The sequence below is a fragment of the Equus przewalskii genome, chromosome X, assembly GCF_037783145.1.
Source record: "Equus przewalskii isolate Varuska chromosome X, EquPr2, whole genome shotgun sequence".
In the NCBI taxonomy this organism is placed as follows: domain Eukaryota; kingdom Metazoa; phylum Chordata; class Mammalia; order Perissodactyla; family Equidae; genus Equus; species Equus przewalskii.
Genome location: NC_091863.1, coordinates 89,975,214 through 89,999,017, shown reverse-complemented (window position 1 = coordinate 89,999,017; position 23,804 = coordinate 89,975,214). Strand labels below are relative to the sequence as shown.

The following is a 23,804-nucleotide window of genomic DNA, read 5'->3' as shown; positions in this document are numbered from 1 at the left end:
CACCCATAGGCGCTGCATCATCATTCTCCCTTTTCAAATTTGTCTATAGATGGAATTCTGTGTTTGAAAATGTGACTCAGCTCATTTTAAGAAATACTTCTTGGGGGCCGGCCCCATGGCCAAGTGGTCGAGTTCGCACGCTCTGCTTCAGCAGCCTGGGTTTCCACGGGTTCAGATCCTGGACCCACTCATCAGGCCATGCTGAGGCAGCGTCCCACCTAGCACAACCAGAAGGACCTACAACTAGAATATACAACTATGTTCTGAGGGGCTTTGGGGAGAAGAAGGAAAAAAAAAGAAGATTGGTGACAGATGTTAGCTCAGGTGCCAATCTGAAAAAAAAAAAAGACAGAAATACTTATTGAATACATACTTCATTTCAAGAGCTAGAAAACATTCCACAGATGAAAGACTGGCTATTCTGGGCTGTCAAAGAGTAAAATGAACATTCGAAGTTTGTTCCTGGTGTTATAGGCTCAGAAATGTAGAAGAAGGAACCAACAATTGTATAGGTCTTACTATCCACTAAGCAGTAGCCTAGGTATTTTACATTGACTTCTACAACAATTCAGCTAGGTAGGTATTTTCCTCTATCTTAACAGTTGAGAAAACCATGACTTGGAGATTTGGATTGACTGGTCTGAAGTCACACAGCTAATAAGTAGAGCAGTATTTCAAACCCTGGTTTGTTTGACTCCAAAATCCCTGCTCTTTCCACAACGGCAGGATGCCTCTCACTATTCCATACTGCCCTTACCTTCTGTCCTCCTCTGCATCCCAAGTTGCCTACAGCATCATTGTCTCCCAGGGCAGGATTTCAGGGCAATGATAGTTACTATTCCAATAACTGTGTGTGTGTGTGCATGTGTGCATGTGTGCAGCTTATATATTGAAGCTGTCTTAGTTCTGGGTCTTACCAAGGGCATTCAAACCTTTTGCTGGTATACCCTCTAATGAATTTGGAGGAAAAAAACATATTTTTGGGTTGACATCCAGATATTTCATTATAAGTTTAAAGAATTGTAAAGAATGTAATTTCTGGATTATGGTAAATATTGACATTTAGAATAAAATTATCCAGTTACTCATTTCAATGTATCCCAATGGAATCTGAATCCATAGTGATTTGCTACTCATAAGTATGTTTTTAAAAAATAAATGGCTAGGGGCCTGGCCCCATGGTATGGTGGTGAAGTTCCACATGCTCCACTTCAGCAGCCCAGGTTCGCACATCTGGATCCTGGGTATGGACCTACACCACTTGTCAGCCATGCTGTGGCAGTGACCCATATATAAAGTGGAGGAAGATTGGCACAGCTATTAGCTAAGGGCTAATCTTCCTCAAGCAAAGAAAAAGAGGAAGATTGGCAACAAAGGTTAGCTCAGGGCTAATCTTCCTCATCAAAAACAAAAACAAAAACAAAAACAAAAACAAAAATAAATAAATAAATGGCTAAATTCTTCTTTAAGGGCAGAATGTTTACATCATTCCTTTTTCTCCTTGAATTCTTATTTCCATTCCACATCCCCACAGGATTTTATCCTCTTATAAAATTATTCTGTTTTGAAGTCTTTTATTATTGATCACCCTATCATATTTCTTCATAACAAAAGTACACACTGAATTTTAATTTTTATTTCCTTTGGCCAGAAGTAATAAATGTTAAAACATTTCTTCTGAATTTAGTTATTATTCAATTATTAGCTGTACAAAACTGCTTAAAAGAACATAAATACAAATTTTGGTAAATAACTATTAGACATAAAAGTACACTTTTATTAGAAGTGCATTTCTTAAAGATGTGACTGGGGCTTTTCTTCCAACTAGTTATTATATCCACAGAATATTGAGTAATATTCAGGAACCGGATTCAGCTTCAATTATATTTTTAGTTTCCATTTTTATAAAAGTAAGTTCTAAGAAACCTTTTTCATATCAATAAGTATATGTGAATGGATAGAGTTTTATTATGCTATTGTCACTCAATTTTCTTGAACTCTGAGTTATATGCCGAAAAGTCATATGATGATTATTCGTGAAATGCCATTTTTAACAATTCATCATCTGACAACTTTATTAGGTTATCCTTAAACTTTACTGAAGGCAAAGAATTAGAAACCACATGACTTAGAAAAGGATTTGTTGCCCAAGATTACAGTCATTCAGTTTTTCAATTTCTGGGAAGTAATACTGTCGTAGGAAGCCTCTGAGATGGCCCCTAATGATCCCCGCTTACTGGTATTTGAGTCCTTATGCAATCTCCTCCCCTTAAGTGTGGGCAAGACCTTATGCAATCTTCTCCATTTGAGTGTGAGCTGGACCTAACAAATCTATTATGGCAAAAGTGATGGCACTTCAGAGATTGGGTTAGGAAAAGACCATGGCTTTTCTCTCTGGCTCTCTCTGTGGGAAGCCTGCTGCCATGTTATGAGCTATCCTATGGAGAGGCCCATGTGTCAAGGAACTGAGGGAGGTCTCTGGCCAATAGCCAGCAAGGCACTAAGGTCCTCAAGTCCAACAGCCTATAAAAACCTGAATCCTGTCAACAACCACGTGAGTGAGCTTGGAAGAGAATCCTCCCGTAACCTGGGCTTCAGATGAGACTCTAGCTCTAGCCAATAACTGAATTATACCCTTGTAATAGATCTTAAGTCAGAGGCACACATCTTGCCCCACCCAGATTCCTGATCCACAGAAGCTGTGAGATAATAAATGTTTGTTGTTTTAAGCTGCTAAATTTGGGGATAAAACCAAAAAGTCTTTACTAAGACTATTCAAATAATTGTTAAATATATCAGTTACTCTTTTACTAAGAGACACTTTGCTTAACCCAACATACTAATATAAATTCATGATTGGAAAATAGAAATTTTATTAATTTTAATACACCTTTACCAATAGAACATTTTTTGTAAAATTCTTTTTTCTTATCAGATGTTTTAAAGACAATTTTACCAAAACTTTGGAGCTGCAGCTTTAGCAATTTTTGGAAAATATCTGCCACATAGCCTAACTGGTAAAACTAGTCATCGTTTCCAAACCAATTGGCTAAATCGTATTTCTTTTGTCTCAAAAAGGATGACTTCATTTTTCAGCTCAATAAATATATCCATACTTCTCCCTGTGATGACCATTTCACTTGTAAATTCTAACTCTAGGATGGACGGACAGATTAAAAGATGATGATGATAGACAGATAGATAGAGCATGAAGGCATGTTATGAGATTGTCATCTGAATGAAATAAGATGGTATAGAGTACAATATTTCTTCCACTGCTATCTTTTTTTTGCTTTGCTTTCACAGAATTCTCCCTCAGTAATGATGTATTATTTGACAATTGTTGAGGAATGGAGAGGGGACATCATTAAAATTGTCATCACTCCTGCCATCCCCGTATAAGTTATCAGTACCCCAACATCAGCCAAAATGCCTGTTTCTAATGTCAAGCTTTCACCCTTGATTTTAAAAACGGCCAAAAGATATGAGTAGACATTTCTCTAAATAAGATATACATGTGGCCAATGAGCACAGGATAGCATGCTCGATGTCATTCAGCATTAGGAAAATTCAAGTCAAAACCAGAATGAGATACCACTTCACATGCTCTAGGGTGACTACAACAAAAAACATGGACTGTAACAAGTATTGGTGAGAATGTGAAGAAATTGAAACCCTCATACATTGCTAGTGGGAATGTAAAATGATACAGCCACTTTAAAAAACAGTATGGCAATTTCTCATAAAATTAAACACAGAGTTACCATACAACCCAGTAATTCTACTCCTGGGTATATACCCAAGAGAATTAAAAGCATATGTCCACACAAAAACTTGTGCACAAATATTCATAGAAGTATTATTCATAATAGCAAAGTGGAAACAACCCAAATTACCATCAACTGATGAATAAATAAACAAGATGTGGTATGTCCACACAATTAAATATAATATTATTCAGCCATAGAAAGGAATAACTTATTGATAGATGCCACGACAGGGATGAACCTTGAAAACATTATGCTAAGTGAATGGATTCACACACAAGGGCAACTATTATATGATTCCACTGAAATGCAATGTTAAAAATAGGCAAATCCAGGGCCCATACAGGTGGCATAGTGGTTAAGTTTGCATGCTCCAGTTCAGTGGCCCAGGGTTTACAGGTTCAGATCCCAGGCAAAGACCTAGCACTGCTCGTCAGGCCATGCTGTGGTGGCGTCCCACATAAAACAGAGGAAGATTGGCACAGATGTTAGCTCAGTGACAATCTTCCTCAAGCAAAAAGAGGAAGATTGGCAACAGATGTTCACTCAAGGCCAATCTTTCTCACACACGAAAAAAGACAAATCCATAGAGATGAAAGTATATTACTGGTTGACAGGGCCTATGGGGAGGGGATGGAGTACTGGGTAGTGACTGCTAATGGTCACAGGGTTTCTTTTTAGAGTGATGAAAATGTTCTAAAACAGATAGTGGTGATCATTGTTCAACTCTGTGAATATATTAAAAAATCACTGAATTGTACACTTTAAAAGATGAGTACAGCAACATTGCTATCTATGCAATCTAAGAAATCATTGCCTAACATAAGGTCATGAAAATTTACTCCTATGTTTTCTTCTAAGAGTTTGTTTTTTGGTAATAGCTTTATTGAGATATAATCCATATACCATAAAATTCATCTTTTTTTAATAACGTCCTTTTTATTCTCCCAAAGGGACATTCACAACGAGTTTTTCTTTTTTCTTCTTTTTTGTTGAGGAAAACTCACCCTGAACTAACGTTTGTGCCAATCTTCCTCTATTTTTTAGTATGTGGGCTGCCAGCACAGCGTGGCCACTAACAGAGCAGTGTAGGTCTGTGCCCAGTAACTGAATCCAGGCTGCTGAAGTGGAGTGTGCTGAATTTAACCACTAGGCCACTGGGGCCAGCCCCTAAAATTCATCTTTTGAATTGTACAATTCATTGTTGTTTAAGGGTACAAACTTTCAACTAGTAGTAAATAAGTCCTATAGATCTAATGCACAGTATAGTGAATGTACACAACAATATTGTATTATAATCATCAAACATACTAAGAGACTAGGTCTTAATTATTCCAACCACTAAAAAGAAATGATAATTATGTGATGTATAGAGCTGCTAACTATCGCTGTAGTGGCAATCATATCTCAATACATAAGTGTATCAAATCAACATGTTGTACACCCTAAATTAACACAATGTTAAATGTCAAATGCATTTCAATTAGAAAAAGATTAGTGGGCTAGCTCTGTGGCCGAGTGGTTAAAGTTCCCCATGGCCCGCTTTAGTGGCCTAGGGTTCCCAGGTTCGGATCCCGGGTGCAGACCTACTCCATTCATCAGCCATGCTGTGGAGGCATCCCACGTGCAAAGTAGAGGAAGTTTGGCAGAGATGTTAGCTCAGGGATAATCATCCTCAAGCCAAAAAGAGGGGGATTGGCAATGGATGTTAGCTCAGGGTGAATCTTCCTCACACACACACACAAAAGATTAGCACAGCAAAAGCATAAGTGTCAAAAGAAAAAACTAGATAAATTGGGTTACATCAAAACAAAATATATGGACTTACAAAAGAAAGAAATTACATTACAATTCAGTTATCAAAATATTAAAAAAACAAATTTGTGATATGGTAATATATGTGCTTCTTTATTAACTCATTAAAAAAACAAAATCTAGTGGCGGGTCTAATAAGTACCTTAAGTTCCATCTAGAGTTTTATTTTTCCTTTGAACTTTCTGCTTACTTGACCCAAAGCCATTTAGTCCCTTCTACAGAAGATAAAAGTAACCTCAATGTATCCATTAACGTTTGGTTAGTAACTATTATTCAGAAAAACGCAATGAGCATTTCAGACATCAACAGAATCCTGCACTTCAGTGGTTCTTAACAATTTGGGGGGTGCTGACCCCTCTGAGATTGTGATGGAAGCCCAGAAAAATGAAAAACCTCCATATTTTACATACAATTTTAATAGATTCATTGACTCCATTAACTTAGTCCATGGAATCAGGTTTAAAAATCCCTATTCTACTGGATGCCATTCTTGAACTCAATCTGCTAATCTTTTAACATGATAGCTAAGCACTGCTACCTTGCAAAGTAAAATGAAAGCCGTCATGGAATATCTGAAAGGCCACGGAGCAAATTCTAGGATTCACTGACAGACTGAATGTTCACTCAGAAACCACTTTAAGCCAAACACTGCTAGGCATAGCTTTCCTTTTAAAGATCTCATGTGCTAGTAAAGAAAGATTTTCGTTTTCTTCCTTACACTGTACACTTTTGACAGTGGATACCATATTGTTTCCATATTCTAGAACCCATTATCCCCTAGAGTATCTGTAACAATGGTTCTAGAAAAAAATGTCTCCGCAGATACATTAAATTTCTTTTGTCAAAACAGCTAAAACTTAATAACTGATTGAGGCTGTTTCCCTTTTTATTTAACTTCCAAGAAAGTTTGGGCCAAATTTAATATCCAATAACATTACTATTTCTGTCTCCTAAAGGTAGTCTCTGTTCTCTTATACATAACTGTATTAGTTTCTTATTCCTACTGTAGCAAATGACCACAGACTGGGGCTTGAAACAACACAAATTTATAATTTTACAGATCTGGAGGTCCAACGTCTGAAATGGGTCTCACTGGGGTAAAATCAAGTTGTTGGCCTGCCTTTCTGGAGGTTTAGTGGAGAATACATTTTCTTGCCTTTTTCGGCCTTTAGAGGCTGCCTGCATGCTTGGTTCATGGCCCCTTTCCATCTTCAAAGCCAGCAATGTCCAGTTGAGTCTTTCTCACATTGCATCACTCTGACGCTGACTCTCCTGCCTCTCTCTTTCACTTACAAGCAAGCACCCAGATAATTCAGGATCATCTTGTCATCTCAAGGTCAGCTGATCAGCAACCTTAACTCCCCCTTTCCATGTAACATATTAACAATACCCAGGGATTAAAACAAGGACGTCTTTATGGGCCATTATATTGCCTACCACACTAACCATCTTATTGGGCATTAAGTTAAAAGTTGGTGGATATAAATCATAAGTTAATGTGGCCACTGAAACAAACAAAGCTCTCACCACTATATACATATGACGGGGTCCAAGAATAATTTTTAGAAACATTTGAAAGTAAGTTGCCAATGTCATGACATTTCACTCCAAATATTGCAGTATGTATTCTACAAAATTATCACAATATCATGATCACATTCAAGAAATTTAACATCGATACACTAATAATTACTGATTTGGAGTGCATATTTAAATTTCCCTTATTGTCCCAAACATGTCCTTTACAGATGATAAACTGCAAGAACATTGAAGCTGTGTCACTGTGCACACACACTATGCACACACAGAGCCCTTTATTAAATAGTAGGAGACTTACTGATTTGAGGCATTTAATGAAATCGTTAACTACTAGGCTAATTAAGCAGGGACTTCAATGGCTGCACATGACAAAGAATACAGACTTTACAGAATTAGTCAAAGAAAGTCACTAAACACATACTAAAAACCAAACCCTGGGAGGAGGGGATAGGATTTCTAGAGTAGTCACATATTGTTTTAAATGTCTAGTTTCAACAGCAAATTACAAAAAATGCACAAAGAAAACCCAGGAAAGTATGGTCTGTATACAGGGAAAATGATGTCATAGAAACTGCCCTTGAGGAAGCCCAGATGTTGGATTTACTATAGACTAAACCAGCTATTTTAAATATCTTCAAAGGAATTAAGGAAACCATGTCTAAAGAATTAAAGGAAAGTTTGAGAACAATGTCTGACCAAATAGAAAATATTGATAGTGACAGAAATTATAAAACAAAGGATCAAATTTAAATTCTGTGTTTGAAATGCACCATAACAGAAATGGAAATCTCACTAGAGGGGCTCAACAGCAGATTTGAGCTGGCAGAAGAAAGAATCAACAAATCTGAAGATAAGTCAATTAACATTGTCTAGTCTGAGGATCAGAAAGTAAAACAGGGTGAAGACAAATGAACAGAGCCTCAGAGACCTGTGAGACACCATCAAATGGCTAACATACACACAAGGGGAGTCCTAGAAGGAGAGAAGAGAGAAAGGTGCAGAAAGAATATTTGAAGAAATAATTGATAAAAACTTTTCAGAAATAATCTACACATCCAAGAGCTCAAATAATTCCTAGTAAGATACATACAAAAAGATCCACATCATAGTCAAACTGTCAAAGTCAAAAACAAAAAGAAAATCTTTAAAGCAGGAGGATGAAAAGATAACAACTCCATCAGAAATCATGGGCACTAGAAGTCAGTGTGAAGAAATTAATTCAAAAAATATATAGTAGAAGAAACAACAGGGGAATTAAAAGGTACATTATAAAATGTCTATTTAACACAAAAGAAATCTATAATGGAAGAATAGAGGAAGAAATAAAGACATGAAACATATAGAAAATGGCAAAACAGCAGGTGTAAATCCTACCTTATCAGTAATTACACTAGATGTAATTAGATTAAGCAATCACACTTTAGATTGAAAGATACACATAAGTTATAAGTAAAAGAGTGGGAAAAAATATGTGATGCAAACAGTAACCAAAAGAGAGCTGAGTAGCTATACTAATATCAGACAAAGTAGAATTTATGATAAAAATTGTTACTGAGAATATGAAGGGCGTTTTACAATAATAAAACAAATCCATCATGAAGCTATAACAATTATAAACATTTGCACCTAACTACAGAGCTGAAAAAATACATGAGGCAAAAACTGAAAGAATTGAAGGGAGAAATAGACAATTCAACAATAATAGTTGGAGAATTTATTACTCCACTTTCAGTAATGAACAGAACTAGACAGATGGCCAAAAAGGAAATAGTAGACTTGAGCAACATTATAAACCAATTAGACCTAACAGACATCTGTAGAACGATCCACACAACAACAGCAGAATACACATTCTTCTGAAGTGCACATGGAACATTCTCCAAGATAGATTATATGTTGGTCCATAAAATAAGCCTCACTAAATTTCAAAAGACTGAAATAATAAAAGTGTGTTCTCCAAACATGCTTAGAATATAATGGAATTAAGTTAGCAATCAGTAATAGAATGAAATTTGGCAAATTCACACGTAAGTGGATATTAAACAAGAAACCCCAAAATAACCATTGGTTCAATCACAATTAGAAATTAGAAAATACTTTGAGATGAATGAAAGTGAGAGTATGATATATGTCAACTTTCCTTAGATGAAAATTTATAACTGTATATGCCTATATTAAAAAAGAAGAAAGAGGGGCCGGCCCAGTGGTGCAGCAGTTAAGTGTGCATGTTCCACTTCAGCACCCAGGGTTTGCCAGTTCGGATCCCAGGTGTGGACATGGCACCGCTTGGCAAGCCATGCTGTGGTAGGCGACCCACATATAAAGTAGAGGAAGATGGGCACGGATGTTAGCTCAGGGCCAGTCTTCCTCAGCAAAAAGAGGAGGATTTGCAGCAGATGTCAGCTCAGGGCTAATCTTCCTCAAAAAAAAAAAAGAAGAAAGATTTCAAATCAATAACCCTTACCTTCCAACTTTAAGAAGCTAGAAAAAGAACAGCAAATTAAACCCAAAGCAAACAAAAAGAAGGAAAACAATTGGTAAATTGTTTATTAGTAAAATGTTTTTAAAGTTAGCCCTTACATTCATGATCCGCTTTGAGTTAATTTTTGTATATAGTGTGAGGTAAGGATCAAGGATCAAGGTTCTTTTTTTTTCTTATGGAAGTCCAACTATTCCAAGAGAATTTGTTGACAAGATTATCTTTTCCAAGTTGGATTTCCTTGACACCTTTCCTGAAAATCAATTACATATATGCATGCAATTATATATATGCATGCATTTATTTTTGGAGTTTCTTGTTTTGTTCCATTGATCTTTATGCCAATTTGTTTTTTTCAAAACTGTTTTGACTATTTTATGTCATCTGTATTTCTATATAAATTTGAAAATCAGCTTGTCAATTTCTTCCAAAATGTCAACTGAGATTTGATTGAGATTGTATTGAATCTATAAATCAATTTGGAGAGAATTGACATCCTAGCTATATTTATTCTTCCAACTCATCAATACAGTGTATCTGTACATTTATTTAGGTCTTCTTTAGTTTCTCTCAGCAATCTTTTGTAGTTTTCAGTGTACATAACATGTACATTTTTGTCAAATTTATCCCTAAGTATTTTATATTTTAAATGATACTGTTTTTTAAAATTTACATTTCTCATTGTTCATTGCTACTATATAGAAATACAACTGATTTTTATCTGGCTCTTTTTCATAAAGTTTTTCTCCTCATTATAGGTCATATTTTCCTGCTTTTTGACATGTCTGATAAATTTTTATTTGATGCCAGACATTGTGAATTTTACCTTTTTGGGTGCTGCATATTTTTGTATTGTTATAAATATTCTTGAGCTTCATTCTGAAAACAGTTTGATCCTATTGAGGCTTGCTTTTAAGCTTAGTTAGGCATGACCAAAACCACTTTTAGTCTAGGGCAGCTCTGTACAATAAAAACATGATGCAAGTCACAAATATGTGTCACATATATTATTTTACATTTTCTAGTAGCCACATTAAAATACAGTGAAAAGAAACTGCTAAAATTAATTATACAAAATATTCCATATATACTATATTATATTGGTACCAAAACCAGGAAAAAAGTACAAGAAAAAAACTATAAACCAATATCCCTCATGAATATAGAAATGAAAATCCTCAACAAAGTGCATCAAATCTATCAATACATAGAAAGAATAATACACCATAACCATATAGGATTTATCCCAGGAATGCAAAGTAACCCATCATATTACTAGTCTAAACAAGAAAAACCCCATGATCATATCAGCTGATGCAGAAAAAGTATTTGACAAACTTCAACATACATTTATGATTTTTAAAAAATGTTTTAGCAAATTAGGAGTAGAATTTACCTTCCACAACCTGATAATAAGGCATCCACAAAAACTTACAGCTAACATAATGATGAAAGACTAAAGGCTTTCTATCTAAGATCAGTGACAAAGAAAGCATATCTGCTTTTAGCACTTCTATTCCACAATGTTCTGGAGATTCTAGACAGTACAATAAGGCAAGAAAAAAAACATTAAAGGCATACAGATTGGAAAGGAAGAAGTAAAACGGTCTTTATTTGGAAATGGTATGATCCTGTATGAAGAAAATCCTAAAGAATCAATCAAAAAACTTCCTAGAACAAAAAATGAATTTAGCAAGGCCAAAGAATACAAGGTCAATACACAAAAATCAATCATGTAGTAGCAGTAGACAATTAGAAACTGAAATTTAAAAAGATAGTACCATTGACAATTGTTGCAAACAAAATAAAATAATTGGGTACAAACTTAAAACATGTGCAGGACTTGTGCACTGAAAACTATAAAACATGGATGAAAGGAATGACATACTATGTTTGTGGATTGGAAGACTCAACAGAATGAATATACTTCCACTTAGCATAAGGTTTTCAAGGTTCATCCATGTTGTAGCATGTATTAGTATTTCATTCCTTCTTAACGCTGGATCGTATTCCATTGTATGGATATACCACATTTTGTTTATCCATTTATATTGTTTGATCGACATTTGGGTTGTTTCCACTCTGACTATTATGCATAATGCTGCTACGACCACTTATGTACAAGTTTTTGTGCGGAATATGTTTTCATTTCTCTTGGGTATATAGCTAGTAGTGGAATTGCTGGGTCATATGGTAACTATATGTTTAACCATTTGAGCAATTACCATACTGTTTTCGGAAGCAGCTGCACCATTGTATATTCCCACCAGCAGTGCGTGAGGGGTCCAATTTCTCTATATCCTTACCAACACTGGTTATTATCTGTCTTTTTTTTTTATTGTAGCCATCCTCGTGGTTTGAAGTGGTATCTTATTGTGGTTTCAATGAATCTCTCTAATGACTAATGATGTTGTGTATCTTTTTGCTTGCTTGTTAGTCATCATTTATATGCCTTCTTTGGGGAAATGTCTATTCAAGTGCTTTGCCCATTTTTAAATTGGTATATTTGTCCTTTTATATGTTTTGGATACAAGCCCCTTATCAGACATATGATATTTAATTACTTTCCCTCATTCTGTGGGTTGTCTTTTCATTTTCTTTATGGTGTTCTTTGAAGTACAAAAGTTTTTAACTTTTTATTTTTTTTAAAGATTGGCACCTGAGCTAACAACTGTTGCCAATATTCTTTTTTTTCTGCTTTTTTCTCCCTAAATCCCCCCAGTACATAGTTATGTATTTTAGCTGTGGGTCCCTCTAGTTGTGGCATGTGGGACGCAGCCTCAGCATGGCCTGATGAGCGGTGCCATGTCCACGCCCAGGCTCCAAACCAGTGAAACTCCGGGCCGCAGAAGCAGAGTGTGTGGACTTAACCACTTGGCCCCAGGGTTGGCCCCAAAAGTTTTTAACTTTGAGATGAAGGCCAGTTTACCTATTTTTTTTCCTTTGTCACTTGGCTTTTTGTGTCATATCTAAGGAACCATTGTCTTGTCCAAAGTCATGAAGATTTACCCCTAAGTTTTCTTCTTAGTGTTTTATAGTTTTTATCTCTTAAATTTAGGTCTGTGATCCATTTTGAGTTGAGTCTTATATGTGGTGTGAGGTAGTAGTCCAACTTCATTCTTTTGAATGTGGTTATTGAGTAGTCCCAGCATGACCAACTGATGTTTGACTAAGGTACAACAGCAATTCAATAGTGAAACAATAGCCTTTTCAGCAAATGGCAATTGGATATCCATAGGCAAAAAGAAAAAAAAAGCCTCAACGTAAAACTCACCACTTATGCAAAAATTAACTCAAAGTAGATCGTAAAGCTAAACGCAAATCTTACAACTATAAATCTTATAGAGGAAAACATAAGAGAAAATCGTCATGACCTAGGGTTAGGAAAAGAGTTCTTACATGTAATACCAAAAGCATAATCCATTAAACATTTGATAAATTTGACCTCATCGAAATTAAAAAGTTTACTCTGTGAAGGGCACCATAAAGTAAATAGATAGACAAGATGCAGACCGGGAGAAAACATTTGCAAGTTAATTTCTGACAAAGAGTTAGTATCCAGAATATGTTAAAAACTCTCAAAATCCACCTGTAAGAAAACAAACAACCCAATAAAAATGGGCAAAGGATCTGAACAGACACTTTACCACAGAGCATATATAGACACCAAATAAGCATATGAAAAGATGTTCAACATCATAGGCCATTTAGGAAATGCAAATTAAAACCGTAATGAAATCCCACTACTTATCTGATAGAATGGTTAAACTTTAAAAACCTGACAAGTACTAAGGAGGATACAGAGCAAGTGCTGGGAATGAAAAAACAGTGCAGCCACTCTGGAAAACAGTTTGGTGGTTTATTATAAAGTTAAACATACACTGACCACATGACCCAACCATACCACTCCTAGATATTTAAGCTAGAAAAATTAAACTCATGTTCACACAAAAGTCTGTACATGAGTGTTCATAGCAGCTTTATTCATAATTGCTAAAAATTGGAAACAACCCAAATGTTCTTTCATGGGTGAATGAATAAACAAACTGTGGTACATACTGTATAATGGAACAGCACTAAAACGGAATGGAATATTGATACAAGCAAAAACACAGGTGAATCTCCAATATGTTAATATCGAGTGAAATAAGCCAGTCTCAAAAGGTTTCCTACTGTATGATTCCATTTATATAACATTTTTAAAAAGGTAAACTACAGGGATAGAGAATGGAGCTAGTGGTTGGGGAGGGTTTGATCTCAAAGGGGCAACAGTAGGGAATTTGGGGGGTTGACAGAATTGTTTAGTATCCTGATTGTGGTGATGGTTACATCAGTCCATCCAGGTCTTAAAACTCCTAGAAATGTACACCAATAAATGTGTGTGTGTGTGTGTGTGTGTGCATGTGTGCCTGGTTATGATAGTGGTTACAGAAGTATACACACTTGTCAAAACTCATCGAACACTTAAAATGGGTGAATTTTACTCTGTAAATCATATCTCAATAATGCTGATTTTTTTTTTTTGGAGGAAGATTAGCCCTGAGCTAACATCTGCCACCAATCCTCCTCTTTTTACTGAGGAAGACTGGCCCTGAGCTAACATCCATGCCCATCTTCCTCTACTTTATATGTGGGACTCCTACCACAGCATGGCTTGCCAAACGGTGCCATGTCCGCACCCGGGATCTGAACCGGCAAACCTCAGGCCACTGAAGTAGAACGTGTGAACTTAACCACTGCGCCATCAGGCCAGCCTCTAACATTGATTTTTTTTTTTAAAAAAAGAAAGCCTCTCTACACCAATCCCACTTCTTAAAAATAACTACTGTTGACAGTTTAGTATGTACCTGTCTAGAATATGTAAGCGTGTAATATAAAAGCAAATTTTTTAGTTTAATAAATGGGATCGTAGTACATAACATATATTGTGCTTTATGTTGCTTTTTTCACTTAGAGGTCTTATAGATGGACAAATGCATATACACATATATATGTTCTATATAAAAAATGTTGATAGATCTACTATGTTTTTAATAGTTATATTGTAAGCCATTTTATGGATGTGATATCATTTATTTAACCAGTCTCCCACTGTTGGATATTTAGGTTGTTGCCAGTTGTTTTGCTATTACAAGCTACAGTGCTACAGTGAGCAGCCCTGTGCATACATCTTTTTGCAAGTATATTGATAAGATAAATTTCTAGAAGTAGGGGATTAGTGGGTCACAGGGTATATGTAATTTGAATTTTTACAGCTACTGACAGATTGCCCTCTATAGAAGTAAGTTGAACTTTTAGAATGTGCCACTGGTGCATTTTTCAGTTTCCCATCCTGAATCCTCAAACTTCTCTCTTTCATAGGATCATGCCGATATTGAATGGAAATTTGCAAGGACAAAACTCTGGATGAGTTACTTTGATGAAGGTGGCACCTTGCCACCTCCTTTCAACATCATCCCCAGTCCCAAGTCATTTCTATACCTTGGTAACTGGTTCAACAATACCTTCTGCCCGAAAAGAGACCCTGATGGTAGACGGAGAAGGCACAACTTGAGAAGCTTCACAGTAAGGCTTGTTAAAATTATCTTTCTTTTTAAACAAAAATGTTTCCTACCTTCCCTCATTTGTGATACTCCCTGTCTTAAGCATCATAGAATCACTCCAACCTACACATGTTTTGGGGGTTTGTCAGGCCAGGGGCTCCTGTGTCATCCTCTAGTCCTAATATTTAGAAATATATCCAGGTGGGTGGGGTGCTGGGAGACTACTGATATAACCTCTCTGTCCATTTTCAATTATAGGAACGCCATGCTGACAGCCTGATACAGAATCAACACTACCAGGTAAAGCTTCCTCACAGGGACTAAGCACAATAGTTCTAGGTCGGCTGAGTAACCTTGGCTAAGTCACTTAATCTCACTGAGCCTGTTTCCTCACCTGTAAAATGGGGATGATAAAACAACTCACAATGTTGTAAGAATTGAGTGGTGAGTATGTATGTATGATTGTGTCTGTGTGTGTGTGTGTGTGTCCTGGCTCAGTGCCTGACAGATTGCATTAAGTGGTAGCTATCATTATCACCATTACTAATACAAAGCTTAATGACCATGTGTGTTCCATTCCCTAGAGTCTGTGTAAAAAGAGGCTATCCCTGTAAAGGAGGAGTGTAGAGGGACTCTAAGAAAAATATCTTGATTATGTAATTAATGGACATTGAAATCAGCAGACTTTGTGACACTGAAGAATGACTTTCTCAACTTGATAAAAGGAAGAAAAGCTCTCATCTTACAAGGAGGGTTAAAGTTTAATCCAGGCTGAAGGGAAAGGATATTGACTCTGACCATTCAAGGATTATTCTGGTCTCATTATTCTATAAATGTGAATCTATGTTTACCTTATGCTTGGATGGAAAATTTCCCTCTTGGGTGAATTTTATCTTACTGGCCCACTCTGCCACCAAATTTGGATGCATAATAATTATTTGTTGAGCCAATGTTCTTAACTGAGTTTTTGCAGAAAATGGCTGGATTCCTGGGAGGATTTTCTATTGCAAAGATGGTCTAAGAATATTTTATTTCCTGTGTGTGTGTGTTTCTTATTTTACTGAGAGCCTGAGAAGGAAACTAAATGCCTCTTGATTTTTTTCCCTAATTCCAGGAAGTCATCAGGAATTTAGTCAAAAGGTATGTGGCTGCTATGATAAGAAATTCCAAAACAAATGAGGGGCTAACAGAAGAAAATTTTAAGGTAATTTAATCATGAAGTGGTTTAATTTCTCATTTCACATTTCTTAAGCCTCATTTACTCCTCATCGTGTTTGTGGTTTCTAGCGTTGAAATTTCAACTGCTTATAATACAGCTACACCAACTATAATTCTTATTCTCTCTCTCAGAATAGTCTGTCATCCAGTAGATGGAGAGATTTTACCAAAGTCTGTCACAAGAAAATCAGCTTTATGAATAAAAGAAATCTGCCCTATGCATTCTTTTAATATTCTGGGTGTTTCTCAGTGTGGAAATTGAGTGCTTTAAATGATGTGGCAAGGATGGGTGGCGAGGGGCAAGGTAGCAAAGGGACGATGCCTGGAGATTTAAAGGCCTTCTTTACTTAAAAGATATAAGGTAAAGATTGGAAAAATCTAGTATTCAATCTAAGATTTCAAAAACCCTACCATTAAACATTAAAATTCTCCTAATACTAGCATTAGCCTAAAATAGTGATTCTCGATCAGAGCAAATTTTGTTTTCTGGAACACATTCAACAACGTCTGGAGACATTTTTGGTCATCACACTGGGATGTGTGTGCTGTTGGCATCTAGTGGGTAGAGATCAGGGTTGCTACTAAACATTCTACAACACACAGGGCAGCCCCCCTCAACAAAAAATTATCCAGCTCAACATGTCGAGTGATTGAGAAACCCTATCATAGAACACATGTATATTTTCTAAGGAATTTAGGAAGGCTGTTATCCTAATCCATAGAAATAACTCCATCTATTGAGGGCCTGCTATGTGCCAGGCACTCCACTAGGTGCTGGGGTACAGTGATGAGCAAGATATAACCAGCCCCTACTCTCATGGAGTGACATGAAAACAATAATAATAGATGGTGATGAAGTATTCTAACAGCATAAACACAAAGTGCTATGAAGACACAAAGAGGAGGGACACTCAACTGGGACTTGGGGAGTCAGGGCAGGCTTTCTAAAAGAAGTGATGTTTAAGCTGAGGCTTGAAGGAGGAGCCAGATAAAGGAGAGTTGCAGAGAAGAGTGTTCTAGACAGAGAGAACAGCATAGGCAAAGGCTCAGAGGCAAGAGAGAATATGTCCACACACATGGACAGTAGAGAGCTTTGAGAAAGAGTAGGAAGAGATGAAAGGGGAGAGACTGACAGGTACCAGGCCTTGAAAAACCTTGTAGTTAGTGGTATGGTGTTTCTTCTTTTACCTAAGATCAGTGACAAGTTACTAAAGAGTTTTAAGCAGGAGAATGGCATGATCCAAGTTAAGCTTTTAAATGATGATTTTGTTAAAGGATCAATCTAGTATCTGGGCAGCCAGTTAGAGATAGAAGACATTTCATAGAGACTTGAACAAACAGGGTCCCCTGTCCCAAAACAGCAGTCTCATCACCTGACATTCTACTTCCCTGGTTTTATTCCTTAGAGTCCTAAAAGTCTTTACTTCTTCAGCAGTCCTTTTATATGCAGATACCTATGAGAGCCAGTGCTTTAATCTATTACCTTAATTGTTAGTTAACACTTTAGCAGACATTAATCTGTTGGTGTGCTCCTGATGGGGAGGTGCTGAAATCAACTTCACCAATTGCACAATTTTTCCAATGGCCAGCCCTGCCCACATAATTATGAATATGTTTTTCCTGTGCTGGGATAATGTGAGATTTTTCTGGTAGTTTGTGTACTTTGTGATTTGCTATTAGGCAAAACCTGAAACATTCCAAAGGATACCCAATGTACCTCTTTTGAACTAAAGACCAATCTTCTTAACATAACATGTCTTCTCTTTTGTCCTAGGAATTAAAGCAGGACATCTCCAGCTTTCGATATGAAGTGCTTGACCTCTTAGGAAATAGGAAGCACCCAAGGAGAAGCTTTTCCACCAGCAGCACTGAACTCTCTCAGAGGGATGATACCAATGATGGCAGTGGTGGGGCTCGGGCCAAATCCAAGAGTGTCTCTTTCAATTTAGGCTGCAAGAAAAAGGTCTGCCATGGGCCACCTCTCGTCAGAACCATGCCAAGAGCCAGTGGTGCCCAAGGGAAGTCAAAAGCTGAGTCATCAAGCAAACGCTCTATCATGGGTCCTTCTCTCAAGAAACTGGGGCTCCTATTCTCCAAGTTTAATGGTCGTATGTCTGAACCCAACTCAGAGCCAATGTACACAATTTCCGATGGAATCGTTCAGCAGCACTATATGTGGCAGGACATCAGATATTCTCAGATGGAGAAAGGGAAAGCAGAGGCCTGTTCTCAAAGTGAAATTAACCTCAGTGAGGTAGAATTAGGTGAAGCCCGGGGTGCTGCTCAGAGCAGTGAATGCCCTCTAGCCTGTTCCAGCTCTCTTCACTGTGCATCCAGCATCTGCTCCTCAAATTCTAAACTATTAGACTCCTCAGAGGATGTATTTGAAACGTGGGGAGAGGCTTGCGACCTGCTCATGCACAAATGGGGTGATGGACAGGAAGAACAAGTTACAACTCGGCTCTAAGTCAAGCCCCTATCACCTGTTCTGGAACTCAGCAGAAAATTTGTCATTTCTTTGCTCTCAGAGGTGACATAGGATATGATTCTCTCACTGCCCGCTCCCCCCCACCCAGAAAGGAGAGTGAAACTCCTATTATTTCCACTGTCTTTTATAGCCACATTCTCCATTTTTTGTTCTTGTTTTTATTATTACTATTATTTGCCTTTTTATACCTATAACACTAAGTCCATTTCACAATCAACTGAAGGGGCGTTTGCCCCTAATCAGCAGAGGTGCAGTTGGGTGCTTAACCCTTTGGCTTTGCTTTTCTTACCCTTGCTTCCTTGAAGCTCCAGGTGCCACTTTGCTACTGTTGCTGCCGCACAGATTCCTGACCTTTCTCAGGATCTCACACCATTTCCCCACAGGGCTGAGGTATGTGCTCAGCAGTCCCCACCAGCTATCAGATAAGGCAAACTAACCTGCCTATCTTTGTTGCCCTTCAGTGCTCCATGCTGCCCATTCTGGTTCAATGAACAGCATCAAAGGGAGACTGAACAGACTCCAAAGAATTGTCAGCTTGTGGTTTCTAGGTATAACTGGCCTTCTTGTTGTTTTTGCTTTTAAATGCTACAACTTCTCCTTATCATGGGGGCTGTTGGGTTGTTTCTTAAAGGTGTGTTAGTTTTCTCATGTGTGCCAATGAATATTTGCCCCATAGTATATGTCATATTTAATAAGTTAGTGAATTCCTTTCCTGTGTTTGTGTATTTCAGTTAACTTACTACATTTTAAAATTTGATAGTATCGAGATTAGTATTTAGGATGTCTACTGATTTTAAAAACTTCTACTGCACTCTAACCAATAGTCACTACATCTCATACATTGGTAATAAAAAATAATTAGCTGGTATGTTTATAGGGTCCTTTTACCATTGATAGTTTTAGTCATCATTGCTATCAAAAGCATTTCTAAGATAAAAGCCTGGATTTGAAGATATTTTTTTTTATCAGAAAAATGACATCTCATTGAAATGTCAAAATCTGAAAAGAGCACCTATCTTCATTTTAATTAATTGCTTTCTGATAGAAAACAACGACAAGACAATTTTAGTTCTAGATAACCTGATTCAAGCTGAAGTTTTAATATTCATTGGGAGCAGTGGAATTGCATGTGTAAACTTAGATATATAACATAACAAGCCTAGTGAAATCATGGAACTATACACATGATCCAAATTCTACTGTCTTCAAAGAAAGCTGTATTTATCTATCCAAATAAATTAGTTCCCACAGCTTAAGAGGACCTCATCAGAATACAAAGGTGCGGGTTAAAAAATGAAGTCCCTAATGCATATGGTCATCATATTAGACCCAATAACCACCAAGTGATAACCTGCTGAACAAGGGTAGTTTTTTCCAAGGTTAACACAAAGTTTTCCCCAACTTGGACTCTAACATATGACCTGAAACAGCCCTAGGTCTGGGTCCTGTAGATTAAATTAACAGTATGCAGCTCAGAGAAGTAAGAGAGTTAGTTAAATGTTGCCCTGTTCTTATAAATGTTAACAGCAATAGGAATCTATCTAAATTCATTTGTATACTTTCCAGTAAAAGTGAAGTGAAGAATTTTCAAATACTGCAAATATGCCTCCAAAACAGCTTTGACAGTGTAGTTTCTGTCATTTGAATCAGTTCCCATTTGCAGCCCTAGCTTCAGTGACTGATGGTCAAAATATTCCAGACGAAGAAGAGACAAATTCAGGGGGAGGCAGGAACAGGAGGAGGTGTTGAAGGAAAAGCTCAGATCCAGGGAAAAATGATCAAGAGAACAGGCTGTATCAAGATCCATTTGGCAAGGGATTGTCCCAAAATAATTCCTTGATCATATCTCAAGTGATCATTTCCTTAAATCTAACTTCTCTCCTGTTTCGTTAAGTGAGACTATCATCAATGGCCCTGACATCAATAACAGGTTACTTTCCACAAGGAAAGTTACTAAAGTTACAGATTCAACGTTCCCAATTGTCAAAATCACTTTGAATAATAAATAGAACCTGAGCTACATTCCTAACTCATATTGATGGCACCAAAACCCAATACATGGCCCTATTTTATCAAAAGAAAAAGATATGTCTTTCTCACAAATGCATGCATATGTGATAACCCGGGTATAATTGTTCTGGCCGTTATTTTATCAATTTGTCAGAAAACAAGGGTAGCCAAACATAGAACCGTGATTCAAACTACAGTCTTCTCTCAGTTATGTTCTAAAGAGAGAACATGTATAAGTCATAGTAGCCAATCTCTACTACTGAAAGAAACCAGTGTCATATTTCATGGGCAGTATTCTCCTTTTCAGATCTTCTCAGGGTTATTTTCTTTGTGACTTGGGCTTAAGACTTCAGTAGCTATGCTGAGGCCTGCTTATGTTGGGGATTGAGGCCAGTTAGCTGTTAAAGCTAAACAGCTATTGCCCTAACTTCCATGTTGGTGACACCAACATTTTTATTAACTTTAACTCAGTAGAAAGTAGGAAGGGAAAGAGATTTGTGTTCACCTCTCTACTCTCTGGATCAACTACAATCAGGAAAGTTATTTCAAATCACATGCTTAAGTATGTCCTCTGACCCCAGAGAAGGTATAAGCCAACTTGAGAGTAAATTTATAAACATAAAAAGTTAGAGCTAAAAGAGAACCTTGGAGAGAATCTACTCTATTCTGACCTCTTGCTTTACAAATAGAAAAAAAAAAAAGGCTCAGAGAAGGATAATGAATTGCTTAAGGTCACAGAGCCAGTCAATAAACCTAAATCTTCTAGATAACAGAAACAGGACATTTATTATGAAGCATATATATTTTATATTATACATAGGAGATGTAAAAATGGAACAGCCACTACAGATACCTTCTTGTTAATTTGCCCCAAGTGCCGTGAACTCTACAAATTTCAGACTGACATATTTAAAGTTAAAAATGTACTCCAAAGTCAAATATAATTATAAATGGTATAAGAATCACTTACAATTTGTCTAAATATCTATACTACTTCCATTACATTTGGTTTTCTTATCACTTCTAGACTTCTGTATTCATTTGTTTGATTCCACCATAAAGTCTCCCTGATAATTAATAAGGGTAAAAATATTACAAAGAAAATGTCTGAATTTTATTAGAAAATGACCATTGTTGAAGCCTCTCCTCCACTTTTAGTTTTAAGTCCGGTGGAGTAAAAAGATCCAGGAAAGATTCCAAACTCAAAATCATCATTTTGGGAAGATGCCAAATTTTACAGGGATTTAAATACTTCAAGCTAGACTTCTGTCCACTTACAAGGGGATATTGAAAATTTCCCAGTTCTTTCTGCCTCCCATAGTCATTTATCATTCCACTCTGATCTAATTTAGGCTATTTCAGATAAGTCTAAAACATCAAAACATCTGTCTGCAATTTGATTAAAGAAGTTAAAAAAAAAAAGTGGGCCTTCACCTTTTGAATGACAAATAATAAAGAAATACTTCTTCAATAAGAGCTTTATAGTTCTTATGACAGTGCAAAACCCCCCTGCAAATTTCATTGGGAATTTCAGTGAAAAATATGAGTTGATACCTTAGCAAGAAAATATAAATAACCATTTGACATTCATATTGCCTTGTGGGTGAGACTCAAGTGGTGTTTTGACTAACAGTTTAAGCAGTCCAGAACTTGGTTTGTTAAACCATCATGTAAAAAGTACTTGAACTTAGGCAGATATTCTTTCCTGCTTAAAACTACGTAAGAAAAATTGAGCATATTATTTTGGTAACCAAGTTTTCAAAATAGGCTAATAAACAGATTGCTTGTATGGACATAGCCAATATAAGTTGATGTAATTGTTCATATCACCTAAATAACCTCTTCATACCTACTTGTCAGCTCCCTCCAACCCCAGCCCCTGTGGCTTTGCCTCAAATCTATGGACATTTTAGATTGTTTCTTTGGCTTGCTTTATCTAGATAATTACTCCAAATATCTACTTTGTTGGTGTAGAACTAGCCATTGGGAACTGAGTACACCAATTCAATGTGAGCATTACTTTAGTACAGAGAAATGCTATTTCTACTGTATTTCCAATTACCTTTTCTATCACTTTTTCCAACAGATGTGGGGTTTGGCTTGCATTGCTTTTTGGTGGATGTTTGTAAAAGTGGGACTCTTGCCTGTGTATACACATGCACACACACATATGCAATGAAACTTAATAGCATTTGAATGCTCTGGCCTTCGCCCTTCACCCCTTGTGGTAAATACTAGATCATTTTGAAAGGAAGGGGAGCAGGAATAGCTTCAATGGAAAGACACTTCCTGAGATGTGGTGAGGAATTGCTAAAATAAACTGCTATGACAGCATCTACTGTAGCACAACTGTTAATATTGAGGGCTCTCAGAATTTGGGGTCTCTGGTTTGAAGAAAAAATAAAGCATTTAGGTCAGAAGAAAAGAACTTATCTGTAAAAATAAAAGCATACATTCTTGGTGAATTAAGTAAATCTGCATACTTGAGATATTACTATTCATATGTTGATATACCACCTAGGATTTCCATCTATTTGCTGCATGGTGGTCTAGAAAAGGTGTTGGTAGGTGGTTTTGAGAGCTTTATTTTTAGAAAGCGAAATGTTTATTAAGAAACAAAGGAGTTAATTGCTGGAATGATACAGGCAACAGGCCAGGGGGCTCTAGTATTTTTAAGCTCAGTATTTGCTTTATTGCCACTCTAGAGTGGATTTGTATCTGATACTTGTTAGTTTATTGGATCTGAGTTGTGGTCTTTCTTTTTCTAGAGACATACCATCAGTGTTTGTGGTATTTGAGAGATATGTACATATTAGGAACTATAATATTAAATATAAAATTAAGTGGAATACCCTTATGACAAAAGCTATCTTTCTTATCTAATCTGAAAAGTTGTGAACGTTCTGTAGAAAGTTCCTGTTACTACACAAATGAATGGTAAATAA

The 23,804-nt window shown here is 36.7% G+C and overlaps 1 protein-coding gene across 1 annotated transcript in view; it reads left to right on the top strand.

Annotated features, from left to right (window-relative positions):
• TRPC5 (transient receptor potential cation channel subfamily C member 5) overlaps positions 1 to 22,319 on the top strand; it is a 270,884-nt gene extending 248,565 nt beyond the window's left edge. Inside the window, exons 9-12 of the mRNA XM_070603348.1 lie at positions 14,962 to 15,165; positions 15,402 to 15,443; positions 16,258 to 16,347; positions 18,136 to 22,319. Coding sequence (XP_070459449.1) covers positions 14,962 to 15,165; positions 15,402 to 15,443; positions 16,258 to 16,347; positions 18,136 to 18,828 — 1,029 coding nt within the window. The 3' untranslated portion in view covers positions 18,829 to 22,319. The remainder of the gene's footprint in view (positions 1 to 14,961; positions 15,166 to 15,401; positions 15,444 to 16,257; positions 16,348 to 18,135) is intronic.
• Positions 22,320 to 23,804: the final 1,485 nt, after the last annotated feature.